We start from the raw sequence: 13880 nt of genomic DNA, 5'->3' as shown, positions 1-13880 counted from the left end.
CTGTGTGAATACAAGAAACAGAGGCATACTCCGTAACAGTAACACTAATCCATTGGCCGTGGATTGACGAATCAGAAGCAAAGCTCAATGAAAAAAAATCAAATGACTGCTCTTTTACACAAACATTCAGAAAACACACGCATGAATGATTCATGTATGTGTTTCTGGGCTAAAATTTGCTTGCAGACAGCCTAGGTACCCGGCAAACATCAATATAAAATTGATTAGAATGAAGAGGCCTACTTAGAAAAGGAAAGGTTCAATTATATCTACACCAGCATGAAAGGTCACAGTCACATCAACGATACCTACTACAGACCAACCAATTCTATACCACTATCACAAATGACATGCCATCGTTCAGTTTGGAGTAAGTTTGGCCGGTGTGACAGGCATGAAGCAGCTGGGAAGACACCTCTTAGATGTGGACGTGTACAGTAATCAACAAGCTTCCATCCAAGCTCATTAATGTCAAACACCTGAGCATACCAGGGGCCTATTGTAGGAAGGGTTGCAAGTGCACAAAAACTCTTAGAATCACACGCAACCTGATTTTCAACCAATCACAAGCATGCACTTGGGACTTGCGTTTCAATTTTTTAAAGTTGCGTTCAAATGTAACCCTTTCGGCAACGTTTCCCAAATCAGCCATCTCTTCCTTCATTATTTTCCATAAGAAACACTGACACAAATATGTCAAATAAGGAATTCAATCTGTCTTGGTATACGGTAACCTAAAATATGATTTAAGAGATTACATTATTGCATATGTATGTCCATGATCCATCTAGGGCCCCCGATACACATGCATCGGGATTTAAACCCTGCTCTGGCGTCGGCTTTGGCGCTGACAATTTTAAGCGGTCTCAAGATCATTGTACCCCCTGACATGGTCCAAGGCCAGCAAATGCGTGTCAACAATTACACAGTTTCATGTTGCCTATTCACGTGACACAAGTCACCTGACTTTTCATATAAACCTTTTTATTGTTCTTGCATGATTCATTAGCCTTTAACTAATGTTTACTGTTTCTAGTTCATTGGTCAAGCTGGACCAAGCCTACTTGAGGGCAACAGACATACCAATTGCAGGACTGAAGCCCACACCCAGAGATGGACTCGGTCCGAGAAGGCATCTGTCCGGCATTTTCAATAAGGGGGGTGTTACCCGGAGTTGAGCAGGCCTCTAACGCTGGCCTCAGTTCACTCTCAACGTGCGTGTATCATCACCCTATAATAATTTGTTGGGCTTTGCATCAATCTCTATTCATTTCCCTGGATGTCTCTCTATCTGTGATGGAAATCCATATATCACATCAATATTTTTGTTCATATCTAGGCCCTGGGTATCACACAAAGACCTGTGATTGCTCAAGATTGATCGCAAATCAACCAATAGATTAGGAGACTCTTACAGTACACACCCTTGTGGGTGACAAGTTGGGATTAGTCTTCGATAGAGAATGATCCTTTGATTTCCTTAATTGCAAAAGAGATAAAGTTAAATCGTTGGCTGATGCCCACTAAGATTACTTGGACACGATACCAGAGAATTCACTGATATCACCAAGAAGACGGAAGTAAACTGATAAAATGATTTTTTTCTTCTGATGCATTTGCCATTGCTTATCTTCTGCCCGGGGTAGGTGGTATTTCCAGGGACTGCAAGGAGTGTACATGGGTGTCTGTCTCCAAGGAGCATGTCCATGCCATCAAACCAATCAAACCTTGCCAATATAGATGGATCAAAATACCCATTACCATCACCTACTAGAAAATCTTGGGGTGTTCAGGCCAAGGTGATATATCATATGAATTACCATATACAGAAAATTCTGTATAGTCTGAATGATTTTGAAAATTGAAATGTATATCCTACACTGATCACTGCCATTTTTTTTCTTTCTTGCTTTATTTTTCGGGGAGGATTTTTTTTTAAAGATTTTTTTTTGCTTGAGTGAGACATTGCTACAATAGGCAAAATTGCTAGAGAGGGGAAACCTAAAAGACACAGAAAGACAGACAGGGAGAGTTAGAGAGACAGCGAAAAGAGAGTGAAAAGACAAGATGATATGATAGGTAGGGAAAGAGTAGAGTTTTAGTCAACAACATATTACTAGCTAATGCTATATAGGCAGCCAGAAATAGAGCTTTGATCTAATTTCGGGATATGAAGTCTGGTCTACCTGTTCAGATTTAAGAGCATTTGGATACATTACCTGACAAGGTAATGGATGATTAGTATATCTACTTACATGGGAGGTATGCGGTATGAACTCTTGTAAACATATTAAGTACCATGTTCAAAAGAAAGCATGAGTTTCTTTTTTGTATTGTTGTTGTTGGTTATTTATGTTTCATATCCCTACTTCTTTTCGTGCCAAAATCTAAATTTTTGGGGACATTACAGGAGTGAATCCCCCCTCCCCTGTGTGTCTTTTCACTCTCTTTTCTCTGTCTCTCTAACTCTCTCTGTCTATTTCAACAAGCTCTGCTTTTACCTTTGGCTCCCCATATCCACACCACACATTTTTCTTTCTTTGCCATTATATTACAAACATTTACAAGAATGCATTATAGTACTTTTTTTTCTATTGTAATATTAAGTATACATTTCATATTTTACGATATTTATTTATGTTTACCTATGATAATTTGTATTGTATAATATTATTGTTTGTATTGTATAATATTATTGTTTGTACTGAGCAGTTGATATTGTTGAAAATGTGGTATGTTTGATATGAATAAAACCTTGAACCTAGATTCCATTTTACTTAATCCTTTGTTAAAGCCAAAAAAAAGTCAGATTAAAGAAATGACAGATATTTGACCTTTGTTACATCATTCATATTCATTGCTAAGAAAAAGAAAATGTTATGAAAAAGCATGAAATTACGTCAACAATCACACTTAAGAATTAGGAATCGTCATCACCATCTATGTTCTCAGAGCAGATTAAGAAAGATGATAGAACTGCACTATAATTAGAGGGTGGAGAATATACATGTACTTCATTTAATTTTCAATGGTCATGTGCTTTTTACAAGTCACTACACATTGAAGAAAGATACAGGTCATTTGTTTTCTTAGGAGGGGCATTATCAGGGGGAAATCCTACAAATAAACATGATATAACCATCATAAACATCTATCCCCTTTTTGACTAGATGTTAAGGTGGCTCGCATTTAATTTGTTATGGCCTTGTATTGCTGAGATATAGCTCTACTTCAGAAAGGCAGCTATCTCTGCCCTAAAGAACCTAATTAATGATAGACATTTTGTCTCCGTAGCTAATATGTGATTGGAATGAAATTTGACACCTTGGTTTTGAGGACAGTATACTTGAGCAGAGTATAGTGTACTGCTATTTAAATCCGACAATCACAGAAAATCATAGCAAACAAAACAAAAACAAAAACACATCAGTCAGAATTAAGTGGAGAAAGAAAAATGGGGAGTGGTCTTAACGGTTTGGGGATGAGGCAAGAACACCGAAAACCTAGCATTAAATGGTCCCATTACACAAATATTTGTAATCAACTGCTCTTGTGCAAAAACATTTCTGACTACGGAACTGGTCAGGATTTTGAACAAATTAGACTTGCTACAATAATCTTGGTTAGCCATTGCCATTTTGCGATTGATTACAAATCTTTGTGTTACCAGGCCACTGGGCAACATGACTTAATCTAAAGGTTTTGCTTGTTGATCAGGGCCCTGTATTACAAAGAGTTATGATTGATGCGATCATCTCAAATATGTGGAAATCCATCACTGTCATAATTTTTCTCTAGGAAATTTGCTCAATGTCATTTGAAAACAAAGAGAAGCATACTACATTTTCAAGAAAACAAAGAATGTATGAATTTACGTCATTTCTAAAAAATATTTTGAACAAACATGTATGTTAGATGTTGCTGGCCTTCCATAGTTGCGATTGATTGGATTAATCACAATTCTTTGTAAGATGGGCCCCTGGTTGGATCTGTAATAAATTAATCAAAGAATGAATAATAAATGCAATTTTACAGCACACAGGAGAGGAAAGGTAGGGAGGGTGGGGAGTAAAAGAAATGTGTAAGTTGGGGGAGGGGTTGGACAGCTGGTATCCACGAACCTACCCTGTGCAACTTTACTTTCTTCATAGCTACTGGTTGTCATAGACCTATTCCTCAAAGCCTGGAGCTCTCTTGATATGTTAGACAGTCTGTCCTCTTCTATGACCTCATCTGGCGTTGTATCTGTCGACTGTAAACCAGACGAGATAATAAAGCAAATCTTAAAATCTTCTCTGTTTTCATACTGAGAGATACAATGAACATCTTATTCTTGGTTGAATTATGTTATTGATACAGCTGGTTGGTGTTGTAAAACTGTATGCATGTATCCATATAACCAATAACTTGAAACCCTCTGGGTGGGACTTGGTATTGAGAATTAATGGCCAAGTACATGGCACTACATAACAAGAGCACTGCTTACTGATGAGTTATCCAACTCTTACTATGCAGTATTTAAAAAGAAAACATTAAATTAAAATATTATATTGAAATAGGAAAATTACCAACATAAATTCTCTCAGATATTCAGTTTGGCCCACTTATCATAGAGCTTACAGTTCATATACATGTTTATGTTTGGTGATGGAAAAATAGAGCTATCCTGAGCAGCAGCGAATCTAGCAGGGTTAGATACAATACATTTTGTGGGTCATATTAATGGTGAGCTGCTCCAAAGTATTGCATCCAACCCCGCTAGATCTACCACTGATCAAAGCGTCTTGAGTTAATATTTCTACAAAAATTCTCTTATTGGCTTACCTGGAACATTTCATCAAGTTCTTCGATTACTTCATCTGCAGTGACAACTGGCGTGTCCATATCATCGACATCGTGATGAGATCGAGAGGAGAGGATCATGGAATGAAGGTCCAAACTCTGAAGAAGCTCATCATCTTCAGGAAGGTCAAGGTCATCATTATGAGGCTGTGTAAAAAAATAGTAACACAAAGATAGTAATTTTCAGTTCTTGTAATGTAGAGTGGTAATAAAGAAGTTAGTGAACCCTATCATAAAATGAACATAGTGTTCAAGTTCTGCCATGTTTTAGATATTTTAATTGTGAAGAGGTGGTGGTGGTGATTTTTTTTACCTGACTGCTAAGAAAGCATGAATGCTTGTAAGAAACAAATTAGGGTGATGAAATATTCCATTCAATAAATTTTGTTCCTCAGAGCTCAACGAACATTGCAGTGTTGTTGTCGACATTCAGCATGAAGGAGTGCATTTTGTGGTGATGTTCACTTACTTTTGAGCACAACTATATATGTATCATGTAGTTCAAGAGTAGACACTGGACTTCTCATAGTTCTTATAGAAGCATGTTGCTGATATATTTTAGAAATGAAGACAGAACTATTCCCAACCTAAGCACGATTTGAGAAAATTTTGATATAAACAAATTCAGGAATTTCCTCTATGTAACCTGGCTGCTCTATGTAGAAATAACCTGAAATATCTGCTTTATGTGAATGCTAGTTCTCAGCACACACATATAGGGTAGTGTTTTAACACAATAAATTTACCGCAGCAATAATTGATAAAAGTAGTAAAAGTCAATGACTATGCATACTGCGGTTCCTAGAAAAATGAACACTTGCCAGACATAGCAACAAGTCATGAATGCAATATTAATTCTAAGTACTGTAGTTTATTCACTAGTAAGTGAAATATGGTGTCATACCCCATCAATGGCCCCCTAGAAGAAAACAATTAAACTGCATGTCATGTATGCCTTCAGATAAGGAGTTTTTTATCATAAAAACTTCATATCTTCCATAGATCAAATTTAGAGTATACTACATTCATTAAATGTCAAATGAAGCTTCACTATTTTGACCTTCATACTTGTATAATATTTTGAAAAATTGAGTGAAAAGATGCAACAAAATATTTCCATATCTTTCATGCATTATGAGATAGCTTTTTTCTGATCTGTGTATCCAAACCTTGTAAACATTAACAAGGTCTATCAACAATCTTTCAGGGGTGAGAAGTACAGAACTAGTCAATTACTGATCACTCAAAGATGTGTATTAGCATATTATCTTGTTTCATGCTGATACATGGATTCAATTGGTTAACAACACTTTATGAACAAACAAAATTCTAAATGGTATAAAACTTGTAAGTTGGTTTTAATCAATATTGTTCTTTTTTAATCACGCCTAATTGCCTATAATACAAAACCCACATGTATACACTGTATATACCCATTTTCCATTTAACACAAATAATATGAAAAATATTCATTCATATCATGGAGATATATTCATACAGCTTCATAACTATAATATTACAAGCATTGCTACACTTGTCTCAATGAGAGTCAATACATTGTTCTGTTCATATCCAGTGATGCATCCCAAATGTGCATGTATTTCATTCTGACATGTTTGGTTCTTAAAAGCAATCTCCATTAATGCATGCCCCCTCATTGCTATGCAGACATGGACTCCTCCGGGTAGACTCAAAGTTATTGGAGCAATACACGCAAGGCATATAAAACTCAACATCCTTTTCCTCAGCAAACATCCCTGGGTCGTGGTGGTGGGGGTGACGGCGGAACTTGGGTAAACAACATGCATGATGCATAACATCTTATATCACATTCATCAATATAAATCAGCCTCGTATTTGCGCAAGAAGGCTGGGATAAATCAGAACTATGGCCTATGCTCAAAATGCTTTTGACTTCAATTACCTCAGCGACATCGATCTCACAAAGCCAGTCACATTACGGAAGGTCTAAATGATTTTTTTTCCAAGAATGGAGGAGAATTCAGCCCGAAATATCCATCCATAATCTTTTATCTTTTAAAACCACATGAATTGCCATGGGACGTGATATATCATTTCAAAATATAATTTCTTAGACCTTTTGGAATGTTCATGACATAAAATACCAAGACATGGATTCATTTTCCTGGTATCACACTGCAATTTGATATGCATTTCCATTTTTTGGACACAAAATGACTTTTGTGAAGCAGGTTTTACATAGAATTGTACCAAATTTTGATGATAAATAGCCTAGATCTGAGGAGGAAATCATTCCCTCCAGGGACACAATTCACATTTTCTGTACCTGGATCTATTTTTTCTGCTTCTCTCTAATATTGAAAATGCCTTTTATAAAAACTGAACACATATTACCAGGGTTATTTTCAAATTTAAAAGGACTATTTCTTACATTCCCAGCTGAATCATACTTTGCTCCAATGCCTTTGGGGGCTTTGATTTGCATAATTTCCCATAATTTTACATGTGGGTCTGAAGACTCTTGGACTAGTAATATATCTGAATCCTTTAAATTCATATCAGCGATGAATTTTTCCACTACTCATTAAACCTTCACACCAATCAGGTATCCTATTACAACAATACAATAGGGACTCCTATAACCATAGGCGATATCCTTCATAACAATATACCAATCATCTAAATGCAAATTTTCATGGTCATATCCATCAGATGCTTTTTATCTAATCTGAACAGACTGCACTATGAAATATAGTTCCATCTTCATTCCTTTAAAAAAAGATGGAATGAAAAAAAAGCTTTGATGTTTTTATTTCATACACGTTCACACAAATATGCATCTACTCACAAGAAATTTGCTTGTGTTGAAGCTTAATACCAGAATCTATCGGTGTGTTTCTACAGAGAGTCGTTGAAAAATTTTTATTTTTCAGAATCTAAAAACCATATTGCCCTTAAACCAACCTATTTCTACAGAGCAAATAATCCGACTCACATTCCACGTTGGAAATAAACAGACTAACACGGCAATAACCCAGAGGTGGTTATGAGAAACCGTATTATGCACGATTCAGTTTATCAATAAACCGCATCATGTCTGTTTCTACAGGGAAGTTTTCCAGAATTCTGAAATTTTAGTGCAATATTTTATCATTCAGGTGACAGATCTCGATCAGTACAAATTCACAGCTTTACGCTCTGATACAGGCACACAATATTTTGTGTGTGTGCCTGCATGAACAAAGGAAACTAGCACTTCTGACCCCGAAACCTTCTAAATATTCTATCTTAACAAATCTAAATCTAAGAAATGAGATATCTTGGGCAAATACATGTAGATAAGAGAAGGTGTGAAAGCTTCAGGGCATCAGAAGTACATTCACATGTTTCCATCCAATTCAACATCCCTGGGGGAAAGATACACGCTTTCTCCATTTTTCTTCTATCTCATGCATTTTGAGTGAGAAATGTCATGGTTCACAAGTCTTCTACACACCTTTGGGGGTTGAATAGTAGGATTCTAAGAAAGGCTGTCTGCGAAAGTGAAATGGGGGATATTGTGTGTCAGAATTCAATTTATATGGGCTGTTTAGCGGCATACTATGCCACGATAACCTATATGAATACTGATATGATCTAATGCGATATCTTAAAGAAGAATATAATTAGATCAGATAAGTTTACTTTCACAGTGTTAAAAATATCTAACTTAATTAAGGCAGATCTTGATTCATTTTTTTTTCAGGAAATAAAGTAGATTATTACCTGAATGAGGCATTTTGGAGACATGATATAAACGCGTATTTTGTCTATCTAACTGATTAACTCAACATAAACTACGTCACAATGGCTCGGTCAGCGATCAGCTGAATGACGAGTGACCATAATATTCGTACATCCCTCCTCCCCGAAAAGAGTAATTTTCCTACTGCACCTACGTACAATAATTAGCGGTCCATAATATCCGTATTCAGAGCTCATCAATCCCCATCGCATTTGTGGATGCGTATAAAGAGATACGCTTCATAAGGATCCGCGTACCAACAATATACGTCATAATAAAGAACGCTGGATCCGAGCGATTGTACGTACGTCACAATGGTAAAGTGCAGAATTGACACTAGAGGCTTGACCAAGGTAAGTCCAACAATTTGGTTATATAATCTATCAATATGTTAATTTAATGTACCAGAAAGTGGTAACAGGTAATAATAATAATATTGACTGGCGTTACTTTCAGGAGATACGAAAAATATTTCCCTCACTAGACCCATATTGCCCTCGTCTTCGACTCGGGGCAATATGAGACTAGTTTGGGAAATATATTTGGTATCTCCCTCAAGGCCAGTCAATATTATATAAATATTTTTGTTACAATATATCCACTTTGAAATCATCTGGACTCTGAAATGAAAGTATGATCATCATCTTTGAACACTACTAGTAATTCAATCTCAGTCAAATTAAATCAACTTGTAATACTTGGTAACAAAAATGTAAATATGAACAGGAATAGAGGTTCATACATGAAGAAGCAACGATCAAAGATACATGTAGGCCCAAGTGAGCAGCATTCAGTATACATTGTGAAAATATTAAATTAACCCATAAAAACAGAGGTGAATGTTTATAATTCATTTGTCTGCCAATAAACAGGCACAGTCTCAGACACAGTGGCACCACAGCCAAGTTAAAGAGATGGCTGAGTTTTGATAAATGTGAGAATTAATTTGTGAACTTCAAACATTCTTTTAAGGTTCCTTACAAAAGAATATCACAATGTCAAATAAAGAAGGAATATTTCTTACCAAAATAACACAATGAAAAAACTTCCTTCAGTTTATATCTAAAGTTAGCCCTGGATTTACCTGTATACATGTATATCAGTGTAATTTTTTTAATGTTCTTCTGCTGCGAGTATCTACAATGTCAATGATATATATATTTTTAACCAGGACAATCTCCTCTATACACATACACATTCATTTGCAAACTGATTAACATAAAATTCTTCTTTTTCTAAATAATCACTACAACTTCAGCACTCAAACATATTCTCTTTAAACTAAAGTGAAGAGAGTAATGAGAAAGTCAAACCCAGTGCAGTCATTTCAGAAGATTGATGTACTAGCTATCAAATCAGCAAGCAAAAAGTCAAGACAGACAGCAAGCAAATATAATAAAACACATAGTGAAGCTACATTAGAAATTGATACAGAGGGCTTTTACATTTATTGGAATTAAAAATGCATACCTTGGCAATCTAAAGACTTGAATATAGACTGCCTTGTTTTCATGCTTTTCTGTGTATATCATAAATTTAGAATATACCCATTGTACAGTAAAAACAAAATCATCAAATTTTTCTAATGCCATGTCAGGCAACCCCAAAAATGATTGAAGCTGTTCCATTTACTCCATGAAAGCAATAAAATAATGATTTAAAAACTGTAACAAATTATATTTTAAAGGTTCACATTTCACAGACAAACATGTAGAACATTTATACCAAATAATGCCCCCAGCGTGTAAAATTTGATGCTTATATATTTTTTTTTCTATTTATAAGGGGGGGAGGGGTATACTCACTCTCTTTTCTACGAGTCTGAGAGTAGGCATGTGCTTCCGTCTTGTGTGCGAGTTCTGCCAATCTAGAGGCATAACCTGTCCTAGCTGATCAGTTACTTGCTTCCATAATCTGAAAAATAGAGGGGGAAAATAAAATAAGTTGAAAAGATTATCCTATTATCGAATTGTGTATTCATTACACATATGATTGAAATAAATGTACAATTTTTTTCCTAATAGTGAGTACATGAAGGTAATGCAATGTAATGTTGCATAACCCTTCTCAAGTCTATCGCAATCAACTACAGATTTTGTAGTTTCATGTACAATTCTTAAATATATTTCTCTCTTCATGAACATTCAGATTTCTTTCTCCTCAAACTTACTGTAATTAAACATCTACTTTCTTTCATACAATCCTCTATCAGGAATCACTATCTGAGAAAGGGGTAATATATGTAAAAACATTTTTTTAATGTTCTATTGGTTCAGATTTCTTATATCATGCAATGACTAATGAAGCATAAGGTTTTTTGTTGAAGCCTGAGCAAATCTTTGAAAAGTCAAATGCCTTCAGGCCATGCAGCATTTTGAGATCATAGGTAAATGTGATATAAAATGATGAGCTGTACTTTCCAACCTCACTGGGAAAACATACATGTTTATTCATGTGAATTCCTAATACCTCATGACCTTTTACCAACGATTGGTGTCCAATATATTTCTATACGATTTTATTTATCAATGCTTGAACAGAGCATTCTGAAAATACCAGTTATTGTGTTTAAAAACTGAAATAAGATAAGATTTCTTTTTCTATACCCCCCCCCCCCCCATCTCCCCGTGATGATATAAATTTGGCGTTTTTAACTCTAAGCACACTGAATAGAAAGGTGGACACATGATTACATTTTTTTTAATGAGATGGAATTTAAATGCAGGATAAGGCCCAACAAAAATATTCAAACATTATGGATATCAAATAGTACTGACTTAACCACTATGGTATTGTACAGCAATGCCAAATTTCAAATTTAAATCAACAAAAAGCAATTAAACAGAGAAAATAAATCAGTCAGTATCACTTCATGGTCTTATAGTGACAAGATTTTGTCCCATTCTGCCACATGTGCCTCAACCATATTCCATAGGGGCACATCAGTCATGGCCATCTTCGGAACAGCGTTACATTGCATTTGATATTATAATTCATATATTTCACAGCCTGGATACCAGGATTATTCAATGATTTTCTTTTAATTTAATTTTTGACACAGGCCTAATCATAGTTTTTACTTCCACCTCATATTTTCACCATAATTTCTAGGGAATCGCAAACTGTCATTCATCATTTTGATCATCAGTATCACTACTACTACCACTACCTCCTATACACTATCCACTTCCCCTTCCTCATTTTCCATCCTCCTCCTCCTCACTATGGTCAGTAGAGTAGATTCATGCAAAGCAGGTGTTTGGCTGGTGTGTAATCCAACTAATTTTGCTCTTAGTTCATGTAGGGTTTTTTCTGAAGAACAATGGCCTTTTAATATATGTTTTGTTTGTTTTGAAATGTGGTTTGTGTGGTTACGCATACTACTCTGAAACAACAATTCGCCAGTCAAAATTTTTTTTTTCGATCATAAGTCCCGCCTAATCAGAGATGGAAAGAGACAGGGGTAATTTAGTATCAAATAAATGCATAGAGCTCATCTTATGTGAAAACATGTATCTTAATTTATTTGAATTAAAGACACCTACAAGCCTACCAAGAGACATGTGATCTTATATTGACTGCAAATGTGTCAAATCTGTAAAAGTCCTCCAGCTACCAGTACTATGTGAATACGTAATATGATTATACTACTAATACAATAAATAATTCAATTGTACTGGTATGCATCCTCGTTGACAATCGTGGCTGGGTTGATATTCAGAATAACGACAATGGCCATCAGAATCCATCAAAACTATAAAGCACCAAGAGATAGTGGAAAGACCTCTATAGCTCATTACTGATTAATGTCCTTTGGAGCTTATGAAGATACTCTACAGGGACTGGATGCCAAGAAGACTTAAGAGCCCATCAACGGATCTCAAGATCAACATCAGTGCTTTATAACTTGCTTTTCCCAACCTGACATTTAGAGTGTAGAGTACCCCAAGGCTCTTCTGGGTACATTCAATGGAAGATGCCCTGACTGGGATGGGATCCATGAGCATTTATTGCAATGGAAACTAAAAGGGAATCAATTATTAAAATGGAAACTATAAAAAGAAAAGGTGTGTATGATAGGAGAGAGAGAGGGAAAGAGAGGGGGAGAAGGAGAGAGATGATGATGAATATATCATACAAACTAAAATAGAACCGTTGACATTTCAACCAATCTTTAACACATGCCACACTAGTGAATGCTATAACTTTTTTTTTGTATTTTGTGAAAATTTGAGGGGGCTGAGTTTGAGATATCATGCACTGTCATGAGTTATTTGCAAGCGATCAATCCAAGCAAGCTAAAAAAATATATAATCTTGACATTCATGATCATTTTGTTATAAATTTGTATCAGCCAGATATTCTGAGAATCTTTATAAGTTAATGCAAAAGTTGTACAAGTTAACAGCAATTTTTTTTTCATTGTGTACACAGAGGAGCTGAATAACAGTCAGACCAATACCTGAGTATGGATAAATCATTTAATACCAAGATTTCAAGTAATTATCTTAAATGTTACCAACCACCCCAAAACCACCAATAAGTCGCCAGGGAAGGTTCTTTGTTAATAGCCAAAATAGTAAACTTGTCTTCAAAAACCCCAAATTCAAAACTTAGCTCACAAGGAGTAATTCTTCATCTTTATACTGTAAAAATTTCAAGTAGTAAGGTTGAATAAAAAACAAGATACATGTGCAAGAGTTTCTTTGACACAAGTTTTTGCGGACTGCTTGGAAGTTTCATTTAAACTACACAGTGTACCCATCTCATGCCTGAGTGAAAAAAATTCAAATGTTGTTTTCTCCTTCTATTCTGAAGCTCTCACTTTCTTGCTCTGCATTCAATCAAGTATTTGAGTGAATAATTGTTGATCAAATTTGACAAATCATATATCATTTTAAAGCTTAGGATGTGCTTTTTCAAACTCACTAAAAATCTCAAAATTCAGTTTGGGCGACTTATTGCGGGTTTTGGGGTGGCTGGTCACAAATATAGAATTGTGTCCTTGTTATAGAGGCACTCTTGGCTGAAAAATTATGTGATTTGAAGATAGCAAGATCAGAAAAAACACTGGAAAATTTATCACAATTGGACGAGGAATAACAAAGTTTTGGGAATTTCAATGTTCTGGTCATTAAATTTTATTTTATGTATTCAAATGTCATTATTTTTTTCCTGGAGTATAAAGGTACACAGAAGAGATACATGTAGTTCTTTGCATTTCAAAATGACCATGGCAGAGGAGTTTAACACAGATAACAGCAACGAGTGC

General features: G+C 35.4%; 1 protein-coding gene across 1 annotated transcript in view; it reads right to left on the bottom strand.

Annotated features, from left to right (window-relative positions):
* The window catches only part of LOC121418773 (fasciculation and elongation protein zeta-2-like), a 61743-nt gene that overhangs the window by 31524 nt on the left and 16339 nt on the right, over positions 1-13880 (bottom strand). The window contains exons 2-4 of the mRNA XM_041612873.1: positions 10414-10522; positions 4825-4989; positions 4126-4252 (exon numbers count right to left, since the gene is read on the bottom strand). Coding sequence (XP_041468807.1) covers positions 4126-4252; positions 4825-4989; positions 10414-10522 — 401 coding nt within the window. The remainder of the gene's footprint in view (positions 1-4125; positions 4253-4824; positions 4990-10413; positions 10523-13880) is intronic.

The sequence above is a fragment of the Lytechinus variegatus genome, chromosome 7 (assembly GCF_018143015.1).
Source record: "Lytechinus variegatus isolate NC3 chromosome 7, Lvar_3.0, whole genome shotgun sequence".
NCBI lineage: Eukaryota > Metazoa > Echinodermata > Echinoidea > Temnopleuroida > Toxopneustidae > Lytechinus > Lytechinus variegatus.
This window is presented reverse-complemented; position numbering and strand designations above follow the sequence as displayed.